The sequence below is a fragment of the Pleurodeles waltl genome, chromosome 8, assembly GCF_031143425.1.
Source record: "Pleurodeles waltl isolate 20211129_DDA chromosome 8, aPleWal1.hap1.20221129, whole genome shotgun sequence".
NCBI lineage: Eukaryota > Metazoa > Chordata > Amphibia > Caudata > Salamandridae > Pleurodeles > Pleurodeles waltl.
In genome coordinates, this window is record NC_090447.1 from 125,118,210 (window position 1) to 125,145,531 (window position 27,322).

At 42.9% G+C, this 27,322-nt stretch overlaps 1 protein-coding gene across 2 annotated transcripts in view; it reads left to right on the top strand.

Annotated features, from left to right (window-relative positions):
• ALG8 (ALG8 alpha-1,3-glucosyltransferase) overlaps positions 1–27,322 on the top strand; it is a 92,969-nt gene that overhangs the window by 31,024 nt on the left and 34,623 nt on the right. For both annotated transcript variants that reach the window (XM_069203927.1, XM_069203928.1), the window contains exons 4-8: positions 14,909–15,018; positions 15,833–15,900; positions 21,687–21,813; positions 23,065–23,168; positions 26,728–26,848. In XM_069203927.1, coding sequence (XP_069060028.1) covers positions 14,909–15,018; positions 15,833–15,900; positions 21,687–21,813; positions 23,065–23,168; positions 26,728–26,848 — 530 coding nt within the window. The remainder of the gene's footprint in view (positions 1–14,908; positions 15,019–15,832; positions 15,901–21,686; positions 21,814–23,064; positions 23,169–26,727; positions 26,849–27,322) is intronic.

The window sequence follows — 27,322 nt, forward strand, 5'->3', positions numbered from 1 at the left end:
AGTTATTTTCCCCAGGAGCCTTGCTTCTGTAGGCAAAAGTTTCTACGTTGTTGGCTTGAAGATAGTCAGTGCAATTGGTCTCCCAGTTTATTGTGCTTAGTTTGACCCAGATCTTATATAACTATTGTTAGAACTTGACTCCTCAGGACTTGCGAATGTTTCACCTCCAAGCACGACCAAGTCTGAATCCCTACACACTAAATAGTTTTTGCACAAACTACAACTATGTCCTAGGGATCTCTACACCTACCAGGAATCAATCTCTTGTTGTCTTGAGCTGACCTTTAAAGGGCACTCTGTAAAAACAGGAATCAGTTCTGATTAGGCTGATGTAGTTGTTTATAGAAAGAAGACCTATGATGTTCTCATGTTCCCTAAAGTCTTTTTGAAAAACTAAATGCGACGCCTGCCTTGCAAAATATATAGTCATTGTATATGTTACAAAGATTGAGCTTAGAAATGTAGCGTCCTTTCCTGTTGTGCGGTGCACTCTTACCCCCCACGAGATTGGATCAATCTTGTTTAATACCAGATGCTCGAGTGAGCGTTCTCAGCAAATTCTTAAGCCTCCCACTGTGTCTGGTCTGGAGAGGCCACCTCAGCGAGGGGACTGAGGCCTCCCCAAACTTGAAAGCCCTCCGAAACTGCACAAATCTCACAATGGAAGCAGGAAAAAAGGTTCGCTGAAGCGCAGTTGGAGACCAACAGAAGAATAGTGAGCACGCAGTCATTGGCAGGCCTCGTTTTATACCTGAGCCCCTCCCAAGATGGCCGCCACTTTCATACGTTTGGGAATTGTAGTTGCACGATCACTCTCCCACTAAATTTGTATCAGTGCATGTGTTTTCTAAATTCACTTTTGCCATGAGAGCGTGCCTACACTTACTTTAAGCAAAGTCAAGAGAATTACAAGAAATAAAACTAGTTTTTGGCTCATAATGTAACTATTCAATGAGATTACTAGTTTTGCCATAAATTATACAAAGGCTGGATGGGGCAATGTAACCAGTGTTTAGCCACCACGAGTCCCTGATGAACCTTGCCACATAGTTTATGAGCCCAAGATGGCAATCTTGATTTCCTAGAGCCGACAGAGCCACCAGTTGACGCAATGACAACTATTTTTACTATTCCACTTAAACCAAATCCTTGTTCAGGATTGCATTGGTTCTTGGTATAGCTTCCAGTGAAAGAGTCACCTTTTATCAATTTTGCATATCTGAATAATCAAACAGCAGAGCACTGGCTTATTAACTTTAAATTTGCGTCAGGTGAAATCAAAATGTTTAACTTTCGTATTCTGCAACATTAATAAGAATATGTTTGAAGTAATGAAAGATGCTCACTTAATGTTAGATTTATGTATGTAAATATTGAAAGGTGCCCCACTGAGCCCTGATATGTTGCCCCCACATCCCCCGCTCACAGTGTATGTCTGCTCCAGTATACAAAGCGCATAGACCTGGTAGGACATGTCTGCCTGAAAAGCAAAGGAAAAAAGATACAGCACCAGCAGTAGTCTTGGTAAGTAAATTGCAGCACCAGCACATGAAAAGCTGGAAAGGCATTTTTCAGTTCTGTAAAGTAGCTTCACTGTGTTGGATTTGGCACCCCATATCTTCCGAACTCCAGAGGGACACAGGTTCAACAATGCGTCTTATTGGTTGTGTTCTGTTGTCTGCAGCTGTCAACCTGATTCAAGAACCATCGAACTTGTTCCTTTGTCCTGTTTGGTCTGCAGTTGTTTTAAGACACAGTTTGCATCTTATTTTAAATAGCATTTCAACGTTCAAAATGTGGACCCGTTCTGTACCATCGGTGTTGTGGGTGCCACCACCAAATGGTTTGTTTTGAGAAATTGTCATCTGAAGTTTGTTTCCTCTCTGGTAGCCTCAGGAGTGTCCCCGTTGTAAAGACTGAGAGAACATATAGATCCTTAACTGGTCTCCCACCTGCCACTGTTAACAGGGCACCAGACTACAGAACTACTGGATCTCCTGGTAACCTAGTTAACCAAGCACAGAGACTAAATGTGTTGGAGACTTGGGTGGTACCCATTACAGTTTGGGTGGTGTTTGTTTGGGTTTCTATATTGTTTGGGGCTGTTTCGTGTGAAAACCTGCTACAGACTTGAATCTACCGAGTTGTATCATTTTGCGCCTCTATGCTACAGAGAAATTCAAACAGAGGGCAGGTGGGTTGTTTGTAACCTGATTTATGTATTTGTCTGGCATCTCTGCTCCATTGAATTACTCTAAAAGGGGGAAGTGGAAGAAGTTTAAAGAGGAATTAATACATTCTCTATGTTTAAAATATCAAAAAAGCATTGGCTGCACCATATTTGTGTAGGCGTACTGTGTGGTGCATGGTATGTAGTTAGCCCTGTATCGCCATGTATACTTATCAGTGGAGTACTGGCATATGCTTGTCAGCATCTATAATTATGTCCTGGCCAATGTGGCCCTAAGTATATGAACTTCACCTGAATATATCAAAATTGTGTTATATGGGTACTAGATCCTTTACTGGGACCCACTGCCACAAATCTAAAACTAGATGGGCATGTGCTACGAACACTACATGTCAGAAAGCATCAACATACTTCAACCTATACAGTAGTCTATAATGGTCACACTTATCTATCTGGATAAGACAGTCTAAGGAGCTGGTTGATGGCTGATAGCCACTTACAACTGAATACGGTGAGTAAGTCAGTTTAGTATGTTTAAAGCATAGAACATGATTCCATTTCTTGGTGCTGCATGTTGAGTGATCATTTACAGAAACCTAGTGAATCCTGTACCATGCTTCTGTAATAGATGGTGAATGTATCACTACGCCTAGCCACTCCAGAATGAGTGAGCTACCAGAAAAGGAATTCCTCCAAGCACAAGCATGACATATCCGCCTCTTACTGAGAACTCACTGCATACCAGCATAGGGACACTACACAGAATCCCCAGTGTAACCAGAGGTAAGTAGTAATTCTTTGCCACACTGACAGGCTTCCATAAAAGGGATTCCAGAGTTGTGTAATGGCAGTCAAGACGACTCACACCTTTCCCAGTAGGATAATGTTAGCCATAGAAATCCATATTATAAAAAGAAACTATTGAGCTAAATGCTATAAAAATGTTTAGGGTCATAGAGCGGGGGCTCAAATTGTTTATTTAATTTCTCTATTTTCATGTGTATTATAATTTTAACTGTCCTATTTTACTAACCTAAAAAATAAGGACCTTTTGCTTGTATAATTCTTATCACTGGAAAGTCATTTACTGTGTAAATACATTGTATGATTTTATAGTACACTGCTGTTTTCTAGAGTAAGCCTTGGCTGCTCAGCTTCTCAAAACCTGTAGAGTTCAGAGCCAAAAGAGATCAACCTGCTTAACCAGTTAGACTGAATCAGTACTGGTGATCCCTGGGCACCAGTAGTAAGAGGCAATTTGCAAACCTGTGAATACTCTGAATGTGTTTAATAATAACCTGTGCATGTAGAAGGCCAGTTAAAAAAATTATTCTCATCTGTGAGTGGTCTGCTGTGTGGGAGGTGACTGTAGACAAGCTGAAGAAAATATGTAACCTTTGTGTCTAAGGTCCTGTGGTCCTATTAAGGACCACAAACAAGTTAGAGAATACTTCAGATGATGGGATTAGCAATTGCATAGGCCCCTTAGCTGAAGGGACAAGTGACAGTCCAGTCTTTCAGAACCTGTATCCTAAATCTGTACCCCCTGCTTCTGGTATACCCCTTCAGAATCCCTACCTTCCCTAGAGTCACAGTTCTTATATCTGGGGATTGCCCTCCATGAGTAAAGGCTGCGAAGGAAGACAGAGCCAGGGCTGTTAAATAGAAAGGTTAAGAGTGCACCAGATTAAAAAGAGAGGGAGACCATAGGTTGAGAAAGTGAGCTGAACAGGGCTGTAGTGGAGTAGCATGGTAGTGCCATGAAATTAGAACTGCCGACTGTTAGGGTAATTTGCAGAATGCTACCCAACCGTAGCTCACCCATTTATGGGGAATTGAGCCATAGGTGCCGATGCGCTGAGCTAGAAGTCTAGTTTGGAGTTGGCTTTTTCCATAAAGAAGCTGAATGGCGAGAAGAGAACATTAATACTGAATCCTCTTTATCGCTATGGAAATTAATGAAGGCATTCTCAAGTTGAATGAAATAGACCCCTTTCACCAGTTCAGTACAGCAGAAACTATAACATATGAGGAGGAACATCAGAGTATCATGGGAGACTTGGATGCAACATGTGAAGCAAGTTACAATGGCTGATTGAACGAGAAGAAACCAATGAATTACAACTCTTCATGCAGCCTATTTTTTTAGTGAATGTTACTTGGCTTGTTTTTCATTGCTGTTTTTGTACTTGCATTGCTGACCCAAAGCAGCTGTTCATGGTTGTAGACAAGTAAGAAGCAAATGGAATAGTCTAGAAGGGGCATGGTCAGCAGCTGGCTAGACCAGTCAAAGAAAACAGCCCCAAGCAGCATAGCCAGACGCACAAGAGCTCCCAGCCAGGACAGAAGCTCAAGTGTAATGGGTCCTGTAACCAGGGGCAGAAATCCAACTGGGGTAAGGATACTCAATGCAGAACGCATGATTGCTGTTTAAACTACGTTCTGCTTAGTCACAGTAAGAGAGCACCATGTGCTCAGTTACAAACAGGCTAGATAGACAGTTTTCTATCACATGTGGAAGAGTGTCCCACCTGGTTACCTAGAACAGTGGGACTGATGAACTGATCCTAACCGTGTTTGTAGATGGTGTTGTAAATGGCCCTTTCTGCAGGGTCACCCCCAAACATTTTGCCTTTTTCCCTCCACTTTTTGCTGATCTGTTTTTGTTGGCCTTAGAACTCTGGGCACTTTACCACTGCTAACCAGTGCTAAAGTGCATGTGCTCACTCCCCTAAACATGGTAACATTGGTGTATCCCCAATTGGCATATTTAATTTACTTATAGGTGCCTGGTAAAGTGCACTATATGTGCCCAGGGCCTGTACATTAAATTCTACTAGTGGGCCTGCAACACTGATTATGCCATCCTCTTAAGTAGCCCTTTAAACATGCCTCCGGCCTACCACTGCAGAGCCTGAATGTTCAGCTTTACTGCCCTGTCGACTTGGCATTTAAAACCTCTTGCCAAACCTTAAACTTCCCTTTTTTTTTTTTTTTTTTTTTTTTTACACATAAGACACCTTTAAGATAGGCCCTAGGTAGCCCATAGGGCAAGGTGTGGTGTAGTAAAAGGCATGATATATGCTTCTTAGTTTTAAATGTCTTGGTAGTGAAAAACTCCCAAAAGTAATATTTCACTACTGTGAGGCCTACCTCTCTCATAGAGCATTGTGGATTCCTTAATCCCTTAATCAAGTGTAAATCCGTATTGAAATGGAGTCGGACTGACGTGTTTGGTACGTACGGACTTGTATTAATAAATCCTCTTTAATGGTAAAGTTGGATTTATGATTACAACTTTAAAAAAGTCACATTCACAAAGTTGCCATTTTTGTGCTCCTAAGCCCTGTGTGCCTGCCTCCAATACGTGTCTGAGTTTGGTGAATGCTGGCGTTTGTGCATTCCCTCTAGACAGTGACACACAAGGGAGCTGATGTGTGCCATACACATCCTGATGGCCCATCACCAGGCAGATGGGCCTTCTTGAGCTAGATGGGATGGAAGAGCTGGAGCTTGCACAGGAATTTGGATGTGTCCTCCTGCAAACAGCTGCCTATCCCACTGTGGTGTGTCTGGCGCCAGGGCAGAAAAGGGAGAACCTATGTGCACTTCAGAGTCCCTCTTTGAAGTCACACCCAATTCAAAGGCACCACTGGGAATAAGAATTGGACTTCTGATCCTACCACTTCTGGACCTGCCAGGAAAAAGGACTGCTCTGGTGCTGAAAGGACTGTCACTCTGCTGGACTATGCTGGTCTCCTGCTTTCCTGTGCCTGCCCTGCTGCCCTCCTTTCCTGGGAGTGAGAAGAACTGAACCTGCATCTCTTCATCTCCAGAACTGAGTGACTCCACGGACATGCTGGCATGCCTCCTATTCTGAAGTTTCAGGGACATCAAAGACTTCACTCCAACTCTGCTGCAGCTCCTGAACTCTGCCAACTGTGAGTCCTACCCTGCCAAGTGATGCCCAACCAGTCCTGCGCCCTTGGAAGTGAGTTCTTTAGCGCTTTCTGCTAAAATCTATGCTGTTGCGCAGAGTGGAACTGCCACATCCTCCTTCAGTGCCAACACATTGGTGCTGCTGCTGAGGTCGAGGACTTTGCATCTCTGACTGCTCAGCTCAGGATTGACGTGTCACCACCAGCCCCAGCGCATTGCTTCCTCATTACTGGCTATGCAACTCAACAACTCATGGCCTTCATCGCAAAGGGTTTGACGTCGCATCCCTGCTCGGAGATCGTCCACTGCGTGGCTCAACAACAACGCATCCCCGAACTGTGCAGATTGGAACCGACACATTACCTTTGCATCGCCTCTTCTGCTCCTTGCATAGGATTTTCAGCCTCAACGCAGCCCTCCAGCCAAGGTACTGTTTTAGTTGGACAAAGTTGGTCAGCCTGAACTTTGGGTTTACCCCAGTCTAGAGTGACCAGATAGCCCTGGTTGGCTCTTTAAGTTTATAAGCACTACAATTGCAGATAATATTTAAAAATTCATATCCCGACTTTTATATTTTGGTCCTGTTTTGTTCTTTAAATTAAGATCTATTTTTCTAACTTGGTGTGGATTAATTTTGTGTGATGTTTTCACTGTTGTCCTGTTTTAAGTGTTGCACAAATACTTTACACAGTGCCTCTTAAGTTAAGTCTGAGAGCTCTGTCTCAGGCTACCAGAGGGTGAGCACATATTAATTTAGGGAGTGTAACTGACCTACCCTGACTAGGATTGTGGTCTCTATTTGGACAGGGTGAATACCTCTGCCAGCTAGAGATGCAGTTTCTAACAGATGGGCACAAACTAACTAAAGATTATGGTACACCAGCAAGTCATGTCCCTGGAGAAGAGTCCTGAGTCTTAGAAGAATACCAGTGTTAAAAACCTTTAGGCAGACCCTGGTTTGGAGATCAAAAAGAAGTTTGTGGGGATCATGGTGAAAGTCAGTGTTGTCTTCCTGCACATTATCTTCTAGCATATGTGCTCCTCAGACTTTGCATTGTGAATGCTGACCTAGCTTTGGCACCCGGTGCCCCAGCAGGACCATTGGGTGGGAGAATCCTTTGGACTGAGGCTGTAAATGAGTATTAATGCAAAATGCAGGTCTGACAAGGGGAATTGAATCCCTTGCCAAAGAGGAACTTGTGTCACACTTCAAGGTCTACGCTAATGGGTCAGCCAAAAGTATGCAGGGGCCAGTTAGTCATTCTAGATGGGCATTCTCCAGGATCTGTTGGGAAGATTTAGAAGAATCGGACTCTCTGGTGGTACAGTTGAGGATGGTCCAGCACTGATTGAGCTGTGGTTGGAAGAACTACCTCTTGACTTTGTAGAGGGCCGTAAGTGGTGGATAAAGACTGGGTAATCCCAAGGAACTCCGAGTCTGTGGATTAACCTTCCAGCCCAGGTTGCAAACAGCCAACTTATAAACCAGGTGGCTTATTGCAACTCTTTCATAGATGTGGTTACACTGGAGGCTGTTCCCCCTGCAATGACTTCAAGTGCATTTCTCACACCTCCTTTCATTCACTTCCCAATTTGTTTTGGTTACTAGTGGTACCTTTTTGGCGATGAGGAATCATTCAAAGTTGTTGGAACACTTGCTTTCAAGAGACTGCTGAACACCAATAGATTCTGCAATAGGCTTTCTCTTAAAAAGCAGGCGGTGTGAAAACTATGGCATATGCTGCTGATGAGGGTGAATATTTTGAGAGGCCTGGGGAACCCTATGAACATGGATCAAAGAGTATGTCTGAAGTTTGGGAGGATTGTGAAGGGCCTCTGGTCAGGTTAGTTTTGCTCACATTTTCACCCCACTTGTTTTTGCTTCACTTGCTGATAATCTGGAGATACAGGCTATTCTGTTTCACATATTAATGCAATAGAATCCAGTCAAGACATACTTTTGTTTTGATACTTTAGAGGAAACTTTTATTTCCACAGTGATTATGTTAATACATTGCATCTTTTTACTCTGGTAGTAGAGGTCTTATAAGGCCAGTAGTGCTTATTAGACCATGCTACTTGGAAACAAAACACAGCAAATACCCTACTTTTGGACATTTACTGTTCATTACCAGTAGCAATTGTGGCTTCTCACTTTGCAGGGTAAGAAATGTGTGGCCTCTTTGATGTGTAAGAATATGTGTGCAATGGCTCTCTTCCATATTCTCATACAAATGTGTCTCAGGCTCTTTTTTTGTTTCACAGTAGCAATGGCTGGGCATTTTGCATACTTCTAACCACACCAGAGTGGAACTCTGCAGAAAATTACTTCTCTACACGCTGTTATTCATGTGCCACCATATGTGAGCTGGGCTGGTTAACAGAGTTTTTTTAACATATATTTTAATGGCGAGGCAGTGAAAATGAGGGCATCTTGCCTGTACTGGCCTTCACCACTGCATGTCTGGTAGAGGCTTATCACTTAATTAAGAAAATAGGTAGAGGAAACTATTGGACCAGAGGTCCATTCTGACAATTACTTGCCTTAACATAGGGGTGTCCGATGTACTTACATGAGTGTCTAATCCACGTTGAATTTTCTGGATTTCCATGTAAAATAAATGTACGTATAGTGGATTTCAATTAAACATATTTACCTAGTTCATGGCTTTCCTGGCCATCTGGCATATTTCCATCCTTTCTGGATCTGCATTGGACTTCTCCTCCCAAGCAATGCATTTGTATTCAAAAGGCAAATGTTGCCCTCAGCCGACCCCAGCAACATCAAGAACTACCGACCAATCTCCCTGCTCGCATACCCAGCCAAAGTTCTCAAGAAGGCCATCAACCAACAACTCGCTGACTACCTAGAATGGAACCACCTACTCTATGCATCACAATCAGGTTTCAGGGCCACCCGTAGCACTGAGACTGTGCTCATCGCAGCAACAGATGACATAAGAACCCTCCTGAATCAAGGAGAAACAGTGGCTCTAATTCTCCTCGACCTGTCTGCAGCATTCATCACCGTTGCCGACCGCATCCTCATCGACAGACCCCACTACATCGGCGTTCAGCAACATGCCCTCAAATGGCTCACCTCATTCCTCTCAGGTCGTACCCACAGCATCCACCTACCTCCCTTCACCTCCGCTCCCAAGAACATCATTTGCGGCGTGCCCAAAGGATCATCACTCAGCCGCACATTGATCAACATCTACATGAACCCCCCCGCCCTCGCCATCATCTGATCCCATGAATTTAACATCGTCCCCTATGCCGGCGACACTCTCGCTCACCAAAGACCTAACACCAAAACCCACTCCCGCAACGCCATGACCGATGTAGCCAGCTGTATGAGAGACAGCTGTCTCAAATAAAACTCCGACAAAACAGAGGTACTGATCTTTGGAAAGAACACCTCTGTCTGGGACCACAGCTGGTGGACAGAAGAACCCGGACCCACTCCCTCACTGACTGACCATGCTTGCGACCTCGGCATAATCCTGGACAGCCAACTGACCATGAACCAACAAGTCAAAGCAGGTGCCTCCTCCTGTTTCCATGCCCCCTGCAAGATCTTCAGATGGATCCCAATAAACACCATAAAGAACGTCGCACAAGCCCTTGTCACCAGCCCCCTCGACTACAGAAACGCACTCTACACTAGTAACTCTTCCCAGCTCCTCAGAAGACTCTGAATAATACAGAATGCGGCAGCCAGACTCATCTTGGAAGTCCCCAAGCGGATCCACATCACTGTCCACCTCAGGAAACACCACTGACTACCTGTCCGAAAAAGATGGCAGTTCAGGACGCGCTCACACGCCTACAGAGCCCTCCACAAACTCAGACCATTCTACATCAACCACCGGCTGATCTTCCATTGATACCCGTGCGCTCCATTTCAGTCGCCCTTGCACATGTGCCACTTCCCCCCCATCCATCGCACCCGCAGAGGTGGCTGCACATTCTCCTCCTTCGCCGGCAAAGCCTGGAATGACCTCCTCTTCCACCTCCGAACGGCACCCTCCCTGGCAGACGAGAAAGCAACTCAAGACCTGGCTGTTCGACTCAGGATCAGCAACCTCAGTATCCAGATGCCCCTTTGGGGTGATAGTGTTGCGCATCACAAAAAGATTGATTGAGTGCTAACATTCAGAAATTCGAAGTGCTTTGCTAGTGGAGACCAAGGCCTATATATATTCTGAGAGAAAAATAGAATACATTGCATGGCACATTCTTTATGTGTCATTCTGTTATGTTGGGGGTATTTGTGTGGTTCCCCCCCCATTCCTGCCAGGCTTTGTCTGAAAAGGTTGTTGATTTCTCAATAAGACCCTTAGGTTGTGCACTTAGGAAAAATGGGTGAGAGGTCTTGCAATATTGAATTTTGTCTTGGGTTTACAGCTGTAAATTCAAACAATGTGTTCAATGATTGGACAAGGATGTATACTCTTGACTGATTGGCTGTAAGTGGTAAGCTTATCAAAGACTTATATTGTATTTCTGTTTTATCCTGTTTTACGTTCATTTAGAAGTATAATATGTACTTAAAAAAACATAAGGTCACTGTGTTGTATCGCTAAAGCCAGGCCTATTGTTTCCAGAAAATATAATTTATTTAGAGTGGGCTTCGGGTCTGGCCATTGCTCATGATTGATTGGCTTTGTTGTCTGCTCTTCGCTTGCTTTCACAGCATTCTGAATGGGCAAGTTGTATCTTTCCTTTTACAACTCTCCTGCTTTCCTGCACCCCCTGTCCAGCTTTATTTTTTTAATACAAATGCCCATCAGTTCCTTTTTTATACTTTGCGCAGGTTGGTGTTTTTTTTAAGTTGAGCATAGCAGCGCACAAGCGCTGATTTTCCGACGTGTTGGTATGTATCTGGGCTTTTAACCACACCCACCGCACGCCCGTCACCATCACTCGTTCATGGGCTTGCCTTTCAAAAAACCCTTGTCATCATTGGTAAATGCTTTACGTTTTCCCTTCCTTGGGGCGGTTTTGTTACCTTCTCGGCCATCGACCCTGTTATATGGATAATTGCACTTTTGTCGATACCTTTGACCGCGAGTAAACTTCTTTTTCCTTTTGTGTCTCTCCTTCGCACTCACACTCATGACAGCTGTGGCGCTTTGAATCGGCTCATTTATGTCAACTGTTTTGCATAGCTCTAACTCGAGCAAATGCAGGACCCATTGCATTGCAAATGCTTGTTTTAAATTTACTGTTCTAGCTTGACCATCCACAATGCTAGAATGGTAAATAAAAAATGACTGCTTTGCGTCATTGTACTACAGATTTATTTTTTTTCATTTATCATGTCATGTTGATTTCATTCTCTATGCCCCCCGCCCCCCCAAAAAAAACAAAAAACACTAGAGACCTGTTTGTTTGTCCTTTTGCTGTTTCCCTCTATGTACACAGTTGGGACCTGACCTAGCTCCCCTGTCACAAGGCATCTGCACCTCCAGCTTTCTGGTGAGCTCTAGCTCCCTAAAGAGTGTTCCCATGCATTCATTGTGCACCACCTGACTTGCTGGTGTGCACAATACTTCTGTCCCCTATCTCCTTAGTGCGTATGTCTGAAACCACATGCAATGGCTAATTTCTTTCACATTGAATCGTGGATTCAGGTTTTGTCATAGGGACAGCATAAGCAGAAACGGACTGCTCCCGTCCCATGCCTTCCATATCTGTCCTGGCCATCTAAATAATTTAATCACACCCACCGGAGATCTGACATCCACTTTCAAGGAACATGTATTTAATAAGAAGACTGCTGCATTCTAATTCTTATCATTCCAAGCATGTGGTTTAACCTTGGGTTTGCAAGCTGATAAGTTTAGTTTTTTTGCAGAATATATCAGGAGTATGCAGTTGAATTCTCAGAGTCCATTCTTGGAGCTTTGTAAGTTGGAGCTCACAGCCACTTTGTAGAAAGCCCAGTCCTTGTGAAAATCCCTTATCACAGCTTTCTAATCGAGCATCTCCTTTGCAACATTTTAAGTTTCGCCTGAGACATTGCATGTCTCTTTGCTTGTGGAATATTTTGTTTGCTTAGGGGGGCTTAGTGCCCACCCATTACTTACCATTGGTTGGCTTCAGTGTTACTCTCATTTGCTTGCTTGTGTTTGGTCAGGATGTGCTGTCTTCACTTCCTCTTCGTCTCTGACATTTCCCTGGAGCTTGGCCCAAGTACTTGTATCCTTCCACTGCACGCACTTTCAGAGCTACTTTTTCTTTGACTTGAAGCACCCTATAAGGGTGCATGTGTTTGCAGGCTGCCTCACTCATGTGCTTCTACCCCTACCTTTGTGTTGCTCTTTCTCTTACCCATGTGTTTTTGTCCTCCTCCATGTGGTTGTTTGCCTATACCTGCTGTCTCTGTTGTTGCTTGCCTCATCTATGACATTAGTTGCCCTGCCACACACCCTCCCTCTCCATGATGTTTGCTGCTCCCTTTCCGCCCTCCCTTTCTGTGATGTTGCTTGCCCCCCCACCCTTTCTATCAATGGTTTGGTTGTCGTCCCACCCTTCTGTCCCTCCCTGTGATGTTGCTTGCCCCCTCCCATCCTTCTCTGTGAAATCGCTTTTCCCCTTCTGTACCTCTCTGTGATGTTGTTTGCCTCTTCCCACACTGCTCTGTGATTTTGCTTGTCTTTTCTCACCCCTCTCTGTGATGTTGCTTGCCTCTTCCCATCCCACTCTGCAATGTTGTTTTTCCCCTACCACCCTCCCATGTGTACCATGTGTTGTTGCTTGCCCCTTTCCACCCTCCCATCTCTCTCTTTGATGTTGCTTGCTCCCTCCCACCACATTGCTCGCTCCCTTCTGTGTTGCTTGTCCCCTCCCGCCCTCTCTTCCCGCTAGAAACTAAAGCGCTATGACACTGCCATTGTTGGCTGCGTGGTAGTGTTTTATTTCACTTTCCGCTCGTCCCCTCCCTCGCCTGCCCCTTTCCATGATCTTGCTTGTTCTCCCCCAACCTCCCGTCCCTCTCCCCAGTGTTGTTTGCCCCATGCCAGTGCCTTCACATTCCCATTGTCCTCCATTGCTGCTTGCTTCCTACCACCCGCATTGTTGCTTGAGCACTCTCATTTCCCACAGAAAAAATAAAAGGAATGGCGTGGCCAGCGCCATTGCACTTACTGTTTTTCTAAAGTTCAGCCATACTGCACAGCAGCTTTGCTACTGTGCATCATATCTAAAAGACGTTGACAAAACCAAATTTTCATAAGCGAGATCTACTGACTTTGCCAATGTTTTATTAACATATTCCCTACTCCAGAAGCCTTCTGCCTTTTAATTCTCACACCAAGTTTTTTTTGCTCATTTCATATCGTATCATGGTCCCTGTTCTATTTTGTTTACTCTACAGAGTTGCTCACCTCCCCCTCCGCACATTGTTGTAGCATCCGTCGTGATGAGGACTCTGAAAAGTAACACTGAGAAATATCAAGATATTGCTGTTTACTGTTGCTTTCCTGTGGAAACAGGACTCTACCTGTTACCTTCTGCAAATCCTGAAGCATCCATTCCTTTATAGATCTTTTTAATATGCCAGTTACCAGTCACACTTCGGAGCACCAAGCTATCGCTTCTGAATGTTCCTAAATGATAGACCAAGGCATTATTTGGCTTTCATGATTTGTAATATTACATGCAGTTCTATAGGACTATCCTTTGTTTCTAATTCATTGACCTGTTTCCTTTTTGTCTTCTTAATATGTATATTTTTACCTTATGAGTTAATCATAAACCGTTGGTGATTGAAAGCTGAGTGAAGAAATGACCCATATCTTGCTATCCCAATATACTCACCCACCCAAGTTAATCACTGTTGTATCTACTCCCCATGTGTCATCAGTCCTACTGCATATATGTTTGCACGTCCTGACACACACTTGTGCATTTCTAATGCCTTGTGCATATTTGCAGCCAAAGAAAACCCATTCCAAGATTGCTGTCCATGCATCCGTATGCGTCTTGCTGCATGCATTCACCTGCCGGTGCTAACACGCATTGACAAACTTGGACTTTTAAAGCAGACACCTATTGGCTGTACCAGTGCATGCCTATAAAAAGTCTCCCTTTCTAACTTTAAATCAATCTTAAAACAGGGTTTAAACAAGCAATGTTTTGCCAAGGTCTTTTAAGAGCTGTTGAATTGGTTGTTTCCTTTTTAGGTGTAGTGTTAGACAAGCACTTTTGACTTTACTAAAATTATATATATAACTTACTTATAGGGGCCTTCTGCTACCCTTCTGCATCCAGAGGTTTGTTGTTGTTATTCATGTTTTTCTTCCACTCACCACAGCTTAAAGCATAGGGCAATGGTCAGCCCACTTCAGCCATTGACAAGCTCACAATGAGTGATGGCATTTTGCCCTCTCCCATGGAGCTCATCCGCATACAGAGTAGATTCCTTCAGCTCCAGGGACTGCTACAGGAATATGTGTTTTTTTGAGATCAAGAAAATATTTATGCTTTTTCAAATACTTTTTATATTGTTGAGTGCCCAACAGCTCCTCCAAAAACAGAGCTTCGCAAAAACCATGACAAAACCAAACAACCCTTGACAAAGCATAAATGCTGGTAGCCCAGCCAGACCTATTGTCTTTGTCAATGCTTATTTCTAATGAGAATTCTGAATGGCCAGTGCCTGAAAGTCAGTGGTGTGTGAGTAAGTGGCAGGTAAACTCAACATAGTTTCTTGTCCTGAAGTTGTGGAGGCTTGTTCACCTTTCTAACTTCCTTTTTGTTTTGATGCAGGTGTTGCAAGTGTGTTGGCAGCAAGAAAGAGAGGAGAGAGATTCTGGAGAGACCCACCTTTGTCCTCGCTGCCCTGCTGCTGTGGAACTTTGGCTTATTGATAGTGGATCGTATCCTTTCATTTGACAAGGGATATTTATATTAAAACACGGTTAGCTTCACACTGATGATAAAAATCTCATACAGTGAATTCAGTCCTTGTGCACGGATCAGTGATGTTCCATTGGTGTCTGAATTTCACAGTTCCCAATCTGGCTGTTACTCTGGGTTAGTTTGGTCCTTGGGAACTTGGGGCCAGGTGTATTGAAACCTTTTTGCATTTGCAAACGGCCCAGTTTGCAGAATCTGGTCACTTGAAACCACAAAAAGGCTTTATACTGTGTAGGAATTCCAAATTGCAATTCATTCACACATTAGACAATTTGGGTTTGCAACCAAATACCGATTCGTATTTGGAAGGCCTGTATTTAGTGCGCCCTTTCAAATACCAAATCGGATTGCTTTCTAATAACACAGATGGCACAGTAGGAAACCAGTTCTGATGAAAGCCCAGGACCTATGGAGGCCATTGGAAGTGCCTTTCCCCTTTGCAACCAGGATCTGGAATACTTTCCCAACCCAGAACCGGAAGACGTTCCCCGTATCATCCATTTGGATGGAGAAATGAAGACCTGTCCCTTCAAGCACCAACTTGTCCTTGCACAGACTCCAACATAACCACCTTTTTCCAAAATATTACATCCTTCGCCCTCAAGTTTTCTCGCCCTACCAGTCTAAAACGTTCCCTCCTCTCTTCTGCTTATGTGTCGGTTTCTCAGTACTTTAACCCATATGTAATTTGTAGTCTGTGTTTTGTCTGTGTGTGCCTTGAGTACCAATTACTAAAACGTTTTTTTCATGGAGATTTCCTTATCCGAATCAAAGATATTCACTTTCAGTACAATGGATTTTTATTTGGCTTGATGCTTCTTTCAATTGCAAGAATGTTTCAGGTATACATTAAGTGTATTTGGTACATATTACTATATTTCCTTTACTTTTAAAGTACTTGACTGTTGTGACGAAATGTCCATCACTATCAAATTAGCTAGATTAACAAAAGACAGCAGGAGGTATTGGGTATTAGCACTCTTTCACATTCATTTAATCAAATGGGTTCTGTAATGTGCTCTAATAAATAAAAGCTTTTACCATTTGGTGACCTGTCGTAGGTCACCTGTGGTGCATGACTTGGAGATCTAGAGTGTAGACTTCTATTTGCTTAAAACAAATGAATAAGAATGCCTTTTCTTTTCACTTGTGTGGCACTCGAGAAATATCCACAAATATCAGTTTCATCGTACAAAGCCATATTAAATCTTAATATGAATTCAGTGCATTCGAACAAAATATGTACTGTATGTAGAGGTAATTTCAACCTCTTGGTGTTAAAGTATACAAACACAAAAGAACAAACATGCCCTTGTAACGCAAGCCCTAATTATTGGTTAAGCCACTATGCCGTATGAGAGATTCCTGTAATACGGGTGGACCATATATCCTGGCACACCACCGTTGGGACACAATGGGCATTTGCTAAAAAAGAATAGGTTGGCCTCTACGTGCCATGCTTCATCATCGGCCATCCCGCGCACATCAAAGCATATTCTAATGGCGGGCGGGCCCCTCGTCAACAGACTGAGAGAAGGTTCTAGGGAGAGTCAGGGAAAGGGGGAGGTATCCTAGAATAAAATCCCTACCACCTACCAAAACAGCAAACTAATTTTATTGAGAGGCGGGGGATGGAAGATTATAATTTATAATGATGCAGATTAGGTTCAATTGTGATACTCCTGTGCAACTCAGGTCAACATGTGTCAGCCCTTACTTGGCCCACAAGGAGGTCCGCGGTATTTTTCAGGACCAAATAGACCCAAAGTCACCCTATCTGTTTCCCTAATCACTGTACATGTGCACACTTCCTGTGCACACGCATACACTACCAGATCTCAAATTTGTGGTTGCTTCAATCAGTAAATTGTTCCTTCTTAGAAGGAGGTCCCCAACTATGGGATGCCTGTACTTCATGGAGGAGGGGAGAGAGGAGGAGCCTTGTAGTCACACATTCGTCAAAGGTCACCCCCATCAATAAGTCTACTTAGTGTTCAATTCTCCTCCCGACCTCCTCCTAAGAAGGAACAATGTTGCAGTAACTGAGTGGAGAGAAGGTTATGCAACATATTCTTTTAGCATGCGGAATTATAAAAAAAAATACCTTATTGGTAGTTTGCTTTGTAAGTTAAAAAAATAAAAAAATAATGATCTCATTATAGCTCTATGGCATACGAGCCCTTGTAGGGCGGTCAGTGCTGCTAACATTTATTGACCATCTCTGCAAGTTTGATTGGATAATGGCTGTTCCATTCTGTACTTTAGTAACGTTTTCATGCAAAAATTGAAACATGTTTAGACAAGCTGTGAGGCTACTGCAGCAATAAGTAGGGGGCACCTTTGCGAAAAACACAAATACTCCTCTTAACACCTCCACGTAACTTTGTGATATATTAATGGGTATGTGAATAGGAATAGGAACTACTGGTCAGCTCACTTAATAAAGCATTCATGGGTAAAGATAATTGTGCACTCACATACATTTTCAGTTGCTCTGCCTACTGAGCAAAATAAGCATCATAGTCTTTAAGTATTACTTGTGTGACTGTAGAAAGCTGGCTGTCTATGTAGTGAACCAAATGTAAGGGGACACTATGCAGGCAGTCCAGGCGACCTTTATTGGTTTACTGGGCTTAAAATAATAATCCCAAAAGTCTCTTTTGTGGTAGTGTGGGTGAGCAGTTTAGGCTTATTAGAGGATAGTGCTAAGCATTTGTTGAACGTAGAGTGTCAATAAATGTGACACACACTCAAGAAGAAACTCGAGACCAGTACTTAGAAAAATACACATACTTTTATAGAATGTTTCAATACCAAATAAAACGTCAAAAGAAGGTAAGTCCTGTTGCAACATATCAATTTTTGCAGGTAGGTAACAGTGTCACTCAAATATTTCTGTGATAAAGACTTTCTTCAGGTGAAATATGTTTACTACAACAGGGTCTTGGCAGTCAGATTGCTGGGGTCCCCTTTAGGTTGTAGAGTGTTAGGGTGGCAAGGACATCAGAAACACCAGCAGTTCAGTTTTAACTGCCCTGGGGAATCTGGGTGCAGAGGTGCTGGATAGTTCGGATGCCTTGCATAATGCACGGTTGGTGAAGGGGGAGGCGCCTAGAAACAGGCTGCAGAGGGGGACTTGGGGACAAGTATGGGAGCTACCAACAGGGGGCTCAGTCAGTGGGGGTCCTGGGAGCAGGGCAGCACTGTTGGCTATCGTGGGCTTGATAGTGCTCCCCTGCTCCGGGCAGCTCAGGTGCAGTGGGTTTTGGTTGTCGGGTGCTCTCGGTACTCTTTTTGGACCTGCCAGAAGGTGACAAACCAAGACAGCTGGGCCACTCTCGGTGCTGGCCTTGACGATGCTCACGCCTGTCAACGGCTGGTCATCGGTTGAGGAGCCGGAATCTGGATTGGACCCAAACATGTTTTGGCTGCTGCAAGGGGTCTGATACCCCTGGTATCGGTGCAGGACGGCTCTGGTGGGCCCTGACGTCTTCTCACTTGGTGGGGAAACGGATCTGACCTCCATGAGCACTGCAGCCTCCTCCTCGGTGACTGCTGCATCGGCAGAGCGGGTGGTCAGCCGAACGGTGAGCCAGACGTTGCGGTTGGTGCCTGAAGACATGTGGCTCCTCCACTTTAAGGGTGAAGGTGACGGCTTGGCAAAGTGCTGGAAGCTCTCGGCTTTTCGATGATGCACAGCTTCAGGAAGGGTTGGGTTGTTGCGATTATTAGCACAAGAGCAGGTAGGCAGGCAGATTTTGTGCCAAAGTCCACCAGCAGTCACAGTTCTCGCTTCTTTGACTCTTCTTTGTCCTCTTCTTTCTTCAGTCACTTGAATCTGGATGAATATTCTGATGTTGAGGGGCCACCTAAATACTCAATTGGGGGCGTTTAGATGAGTATAGAGTAGTAGCCAATGGGCTGCTTATTCTTGGGGTGACTACTCCCCCTATATGATCACTTCTTGTGGGGAGTGGGTGTACCCTACCCCAGAATTCCTAGTTTCACCAAAAATAAGATGATGGAACTCTCCTTTTGTGGAGCACATCAGGCTATCCCCGCACCCTTTAGGGGTATGATTAGCCTGATATTGCAACATGCCTACTTGCATAGCTAATTTCCCACTTGTCCTGGTGCCAAACGGGCCTTGTAAGAAGCTGGCTCTTTATATAATTTACCAAAATTAGGAATACTGTGCAAAGCTTCCAGGGTTTCCCATACTAGTGGACAGGGGCTTGCTCTACTAATGCCAAGGTGCTCTCTTAGAGGGTAGTGCAGTCAAGGAGCCTTAGGCTTAGCAGAGAGGCGGGTTAGACATTTACCATTGGCACAGAGTCTGTAAATAGACACAAGACTCGAAAAGGAGATCCACACCAGTTTATAAAATAACAGGTATCTTTATATTTGTTTAGGCACCAGAATTAATACGATCAGGTAAGTACGTTTTGCAGGAGAAATCTTTACAGTTCTGAAAAGTTGACAGTGCAGTTTTCTGAAGCTGCAATGTTACCCTATGGGAAAGAAAACATATATGGCAAACAGGTACTCCACAGCAACTTACAGAACCAATCTTCCAGAATTAAGGTGAGTATAGGGCAGGGTCCTAGGCCACACCCACAGGACACATCGGGCGGCACTGGGGCGGCTGAGTGCAGTGGTGCAGTTCAGAGCCGGGTTCCCTGTTGAAGTCAATGGGGACCGGTCTGGGCAGAAAGATGTTGCAGGTAGGGGCTGGTGAACGAACAAGGGGGTTCAGTTATTGCGATGCGAAGGGTCACCTGTGGTCCTTTTTCTTCTCAGTCTGGGGTTGTCTGGTGCAGAGGTGTCTGAGACCGGTGGTGGTCGCTGTAGAAGGGCCCTGCAGAAAGAGGCTGCAGGCGTGGATTGGGGGGGGGGGGGTTCAGTCTGACTGAACCAACAAGTGGACTTAAGTCTCATGAGGCTTGGGGGACATAGAGACACCTTGGGTACCATTTACTAGGGACATACAGGGGTGCCAACGGTATTGCCAATCAGGGAACAATTTTACAGTTTTTAGAGAGAGAGATATCTGGCACTGGGGACCTGGATAGCTGGAACCCAGTGCACTTTCAGTCAAAATTGCATCACATACCAGGCAAAAAGTGGTGATAACCATGGTAAAAAGGGGCACTTTCCTACAGGCCTCCGGTGGCAACTCCCAGGTCTGTGGGGAGCCAGAGCTGCATATTAAAGGCAGCAGGGACTTTGAAGTCCCTGGCCTTGGTACAGATATGGAGATTCACTAGCCATCCTGCTGGAAGAGGTGATAACACCTTCCTCTGGAGCAGGAGTCAGTGTCTCTGCCCTCTGAGAGCATGGGCTCTCACCATCAGGGGATCAAAACCATATCTGTGGTGGCAGTCTGGTTGATACCAGTCAGTCAGCACTCTAAGGGTCTGGTAGGTTTCAGGGTGCACTTCCAATGTGCCCTCTGGGTGCATGTCATAATAAATCCAAGACTGGCATCGGTCTGAATTCATAAAGTTGAGGCATTTGATACCAAACACTATAGGTTTCAGTGAAGCCATGATGTAGCTGGGTAGCTGGTACTGACGAGTGTCAAGTACATACCTTAAGATGGCTTCCCCGTTCACTTGCAACTTCCAGTATTCAAACTAGACATCACATGGGGCACATTTTCTCATGAAGATATGTCCTTACATCAAATATAATGCACCCTGCCTTGGGGCTCTAAAGCCTGTTTTAGAGGTATCTTACATATACTTGGATGCAGTGATTTGGGGGCATGGCACACAATCAGTGTGCCATGTTGTGTTTTCACTCATGGTTTGCACCATGACACAGTCTACAATGGCAGGCTGTGTGCAATTTTTAGGGGGGTCCCTTAAGGTAGCACAATACATGCTGCAGCCCTTACGGACCCTCTTTAGTACTCATGCCCTAGTACTGGGGGTGCCATTTATTAGAGACTTACAGAGGCACTAGAGAGTGTGCCCATTGTTCACCTTTTATCTCGGTCTAGGGAAAGAGCACTGGCACTGTGGACTTGTTTAACAGAAGCCCTCTGCACCTCAGTCAAAAAACCTCAGGACCAGTTGCAAAACGTGGGGGTGACCATGTCCTAAAGGGGCACTTTCCCACAGTGACATCTATGGCTTGTGTCTACAAAGGCTATGAAAATCATGTGTCACTGAATATTAGTCCATAAGCAAGAGAACGTGGCTTCAATTGTTCCTGAACTCTAACTAGGACGTTTTAAAAACAATTATTCATTGTAAACTAGAAGCCCCAAAACTGCTACTGCTCTATAAACATCATTGTAGTCAACAAACAACTCTATCCCCAGAGTGCTGCAATGGGGAATTGAAGGGTGGACAAAGGCTGGTTTCAGAACTGAAACCAACGTTTGTTTACTTCTTTGCCTGGCACTATTTTTTTTTTTTTACTATATGCTGTTCCTTAGTGAATACTCAAATATGCTCGTCCATGCTGGTTGAGGTTGTAGTAGGTCATTGCTTTGGCCCCTGTCCCAGTCTTCCCTCTTCTCATGATTTTCTCTATTTCATATAGCTGCACCATCTGCTTTTTCACAGTTTTCATTGTTAGTTTTCAAGAATAACACATTTTTGTCTTTGATCTGTGGCAGAAGAGACATTTGGAAGGGGCCTTACTTTTTGCTGTACTTCTAAACTTCAAGCATATTTACCTCTATGTTGCCCCAGCATATGGAATTTATCTGCTGAGATACTTCTGCTTCACTGCAAATAATTCAGGCAAGTAGTATGATTGTACTTTAACATGTATTTAACAACATATACTGATCCTTCCTCCTAGCAATGCAAAACAGCGCAACTAAAAAATTCAGTTTAAGTAGCTTGAGCTAGGGGGCTGCCAAGAAATATACACCTTTTTACCCTTCGTTCCCTTTACGTCTTCCTGCCTTCATTTCTCTCCCTTTAGTTCATTTTACCTTCATTTTGTTATCCATCCTATACTTTATGGTAATTATGACAGTTTCTTTCATTTTATTTTTATTTCATTTTATTAGATTACATTTTATAATACTATCACCCTAAACTTACATTAAACTAAAAATTTAATATGTTGGCGTACACTAACCACATAAATTAAATGACTTATTATTTGTATTTATTATTATAAATGGACTACCAACCCTAAACCTGTTATGTTTAATCTGTTTACAATATTAAATATGGGTAGCATTATTGAAATCCTAAAGCTAACCATCATCCTACAATTAATTCTGTTTAAGTAATTGAAATTAATTTATATTATGTCAAAATTAGTATGCTGCCTATAAAATAAATTATAAATGATACACTTTTTAACCGTAAAGGTAAGTATAACCTAATAATTTCTTAAATACATTTTTGTAATTTAATTCTAGTCCGTTATTTAGAACTATTTTTCTAACTTTAAGTATAATTTTAAATCAAATATGATTAATCTAATAATGGTTTTCTAATAGTATCTCTAGCACATAATTAATTGTAATTCAGTAATCTTTCAATTATTCTTAAGTATCATCATGGCCTCTTATTTGTTGATGTAATGCTAAATCAAACCCTGTATTAATAAAAGGGATAAACATACAAATTCTTTACAAATAATGCTTTATTTTAAACCCTAATGCTAAATTATACACACCTAAAATGCTTTCCTGAAACTTTGGTGAACTGATGGTATAACTTTGTAATTGAATACAAGTGAAGGTGCGAAATCAGATAAGAAATAGGGAAGAAGTACTGGTAAAGGTCAGTACTGACAGTCAAATGGAATTTATTTGTCGTATGATGATGAAATGAGCATGTTGGTAAGGAATTAGCAAAGGGCTTCTGGGTAATTGCTGGTCAGGATGTTGATCCTACAGTCAAATGATATGCCTGACAGGGAAGGAAAATCTGTTCTAGGAGATGGTGAAATATGTTGTGAAAACCCAACAGTCTGCCTTCTCCATGCTTGACTCTCCTACTAATGCTAATAAGCACACGCTTTTTCTGTAGATGGATCCATCAAGTGGAGCAGTTTCAGCTTGCTACGATTGATTTCTCTTGGGATGATTGTCTGTGGTGTATTTGCTGTTTCATTGGGACCCTTCATAGCCATGGTAAGTAAATACCTGCTCTCACTTTGTTCAATACTGGGAACCTGACTGCTTATTTTATCAAGGTTCAGAATAGTGTAAGTAAAATTACTGGTTGTAATCTATTTTTACAGAGACCAAGGCCCTGATTATGACCCTGGCGGACTTGATACCACCAGGGTTGCGGTGGTGGTTGGACTGTTGCCAATGTGGTGGTTCGACCTCCACATTACGACCGTGACAAACGCACTACGGTCGGACTGCCGGCAACGCCACGTTTCTGCTGGTCGATGGCCTGGATTTGCCAGCGGTCTCAATCCACCAGGGCAGTGCTGCAAGCAGCGCTGCCCTGGGGATTACAACCCCTCTCTCTCCCACCGCTTACATGGCGGTTGCACCCCCATGTAAATGCTGGCGGAGACTGGGTATAGGAGGCCCCATGGGGGCCCTTGCATTGACCATGCACTTGGCATGGGCAGTGCAGGGGCTTCCATGGCCAGTCCTGTTGCGCAAGCAGACAGTGAAAAGCGCGATGGGTGCTGCTGCACCCACGCACCGCAACATTGCTGCCTGCGTCAATGTTATTGTATGTTTCCTGCTGGCCCAGCGGGCGGAAACTGTGTTTCCGCCCGCTGGCCCAGCGAGAAACTCTTAATAGGGACTGTGAGAGGGCTGCTGCATAGGCGGTAACCCGACTGCAGGAGTTTGGTGGGCGGACAAACTCATAATTAGGGCCCAAGAGTGCATTTTCAGAAATACAGAACATTTAGGAAAGATCCGAGTAGAAAGGACTATTTCCAGTCTTTTGTGTTTTTTGAGTATTTTTGTATAAAGAGTCATATAACTTTTATTTGCATGGTGCATAACAAAACATGTATGTGCAAAGTGCACATTGACCTCGTGAGGCAACTGATCACTGAATAACGTGTGTTACCATTTTCAATAAGTGGTTAGCATGTTCTGGGGAACTGGATTTTAGATCTCTAACATGGGGCTTGGATTTTCAATTGCTTTCAGGAGAAAGGTCCCTGAATAATTTCTTAGACATTTTTTGTCCTTTTGCTTCAATCAAGCAGCTAAATTCTGCACTGCTTCTCCCTGCTGCTCTGCATAGCTGGCGTGTGGACCTTTGTCTAAATCTGGGTGGAATTTTAATTATACCAGTATAATTGGTGTAATTTTGCATAGCAAAATTTACGCAAAATGACCAAGATATGGCCACATTATGTAATTTCAGGGAGACGTTTTAACACAAGATGTACCATTTAGGTCATTTTTTAACACAAGTGCTATTTCAGGTAGATTGTTTTACTTGTGTGGACCATTTGGGTAATTTTTGAGTGCAAAACTACAAATCTGAAGGGGAATCGAAGTGTTTTGTATGGGAGCAGTAGTTCCTTTGAAATGTGCTTGCAACAAACATTTCAGGTAGAAGTGGACTGTTCGAGTAATTTTGGAGCACCAAACTACAAGTATGAACATGAGCGCCAGTGTTTTGATTGCGAGCAATCAGAAATCAACTCAAAATAAAATTTTCATGTTGAGTTTTTACCCAAGTGTGAGATGCATTTTGGTAATTACTCTACAGCAAATTACTTACGTTTTGGACATCTTTAACTTTGTTCTGTGACATCTCAATCTTGGTTTTACATATCACTGTGCATTGTGAGACATAGTTTGTAGTTAGTGTGTTTAGAAAAGCGCATGCATGCCAGTAGCAGTTGTTAAAAAGTAGGACTTTAGGTTAAGTTTAAATATAACATTGAGTCACTTGACAGTTGTGTTTTATTCATTGTAATTTGTACTTTGCCACTATCAGGAGGGGTAATCGAATAACTGGCCTTTACTGTTCTGTAGTACCTCTTTCATATGTAAATTATAATTACATAAATGACCTAAGCTCTAAACTGTTATCTCATAATGTCCCATTAATTCTCCTTACTTTCACTACTTTTTTCTTTCACTGAGCTTTGCTTTGCATCAAACTTTTGTAACTTTTTTTACTGCACCACTTTTTTTTTTTCCAATGAGTTTGGTTTTTGTAATAGAGATAGAGGAATGCCGATGCGGCCTTGATTTTTTCCATGCAGTCTGTGTCCCTTTCTTCATATGTTTGGTTTACTCATTTTCAGTCTACTCTTGGATTTGTTTATCTTAATTAAGTTGTAATTCATGCAAGCCATCAGGATTGCTAATGAAAAAGAGTGGTTTAGGAACTCTTTATGGAGAAATTGGATCCCACAGAGAAGACAGGAAAGGCACCTGTAGATAGCTAGCATTTAACTAATTACTTCCAGCTCTAACCTTTTCACTAGGAGTGCATTATATAATGTTATGTACAGCCTGCTAGACATCATCTAAAGCTGGGAACTGATTATCCTGAACATACAGTTTTTGAAGCTAATTTGAAATAATCCAACTTTTTCCTACCGGAGTAAGTGCACCTCTTCCTTTCAAAGCAAGAACCCATTAAACTCATCTTGCATTTTTCCACAAGTGTGTCACTGGCTGCAGGCATAGTCAAGACACTCTGGAATAAATAGTGTACTTTCGAAAAATCTGTAAAGAGTAAAGAACAAACATATCATCAGTGGGGATGGAGTAAAACAGTATTGCTATGCGGGCAATTTGGCTCTAGCTACGTCCTTTCTACTCAAGGTCCCTCAAGCAGGTGTTCTAGGGGCTTAAGAATATCAGTCCTTTATTGCTGTGTTGAGACACAGTTATAGGACATCTTTAAAGTGTCCTATTAAAAACTTCCTGCACCCCTTTCTGTTTTCAGTCTATCAGTAAAAGCCAATCTCTGTAGGGGGATGGGATACCTTGTTGACAGTATATTGATTCATGTCATTAAGGCCGATGGTCACTACACATTTCCCACTAGAATCCCTTTGGTTTGAAAGTCAGCTTGACAATCAAGTAGATGCATACTTTCTGTTGAAGGATGCCACCTCCCTTGGTTAATTGTACCAATTCCCTAGAGAGACGAACCTCATCAACTGATTCTCCCACAGCCAATGAAAAGTGTTTTTGTTCTTGCACTTCTTAATGTGCACAATCACAGAGTCAGAGCAATCATGATTTCCTTCTTAGCTTACTTAATAACGACTAAGATTGACCAATCATAAACTCGAAACCAGGTACTTGTAGGTGGGGTTGTTCTTGACAGTTCTTCAAACTATTTCTGCTTTCCTCATTTCATATGTTTGTATTTAATTGTGCCATGTTTTACTTAAATTATACAAATGTTACAAAATTAACACCACTTAAATATTTTTAATCTCCAGTTAGGATGAAACCAATTATCGTTATTGATATAATTCATTGTCCTGCGGTTATTCAGGGAATGTTGATTTTAAAACTCGTCTATACTGTTTAAAAACAGTTTTATTTTATGAAAAGTGGAACACTGCACTTTTTCCCACACCTGCTTTTAGATATAATTTACAGAGTTGGTGAAAATCTGGAGAAAAAAGTATTAAGTGCATTGTACTTAGTCAATGCAAAATCTCTTATCAGTGTACTGTGAAGTCACTTGTTTCTTAAATAGAAAGAATTCAATGTATTTGTTTTTCTTCTTCAGGGCCAGCTACCTCAAGTGCTTTCTCGGTTATTTCCTTTCAAAAGAGGCCTTTGCCATGCTTACTGGGCTCCTAATTTCTGGGCTTTGTACAATGCTCTGGACAAGACATTGTCAGTTATTGGTATGGTTCTTTTTAATATATCTTTAAAATTGTTTGCATTGTTTCCACCTTAGAGTAGTATACCACATTGTGCATTTTCTCGGACGTTTTTGAATATCTGTGCATGTTTTCTATGACAATATTAAGGTTCCTATATGCCATGAAAAAGCACATTGGCCTTGCTGTGATGTCAAAGAGAGTTAACAGGAAACAGTTGTAGGTGTATACTCAATTAAGTAATGTCATTTAAAATTTTTGGGACTTTGCTTTTCACCTGGTGTTGGTCCAGTAGATCTCAAACAACACTGCCTGGCACTCAAGGAACAATAATAGAGAGAAATCAACAGCATGCGGCAATAAAAGAAACAGGATTTAGCTTTGAATGCACGCATCAACCAAAATGTTAAAACAGACCCAACAAAATACTGAATTAGACTGCACACAGGGTGCATTGCATAATTTCTTAAATATACTCCTCATCTAAAAACGATCCCC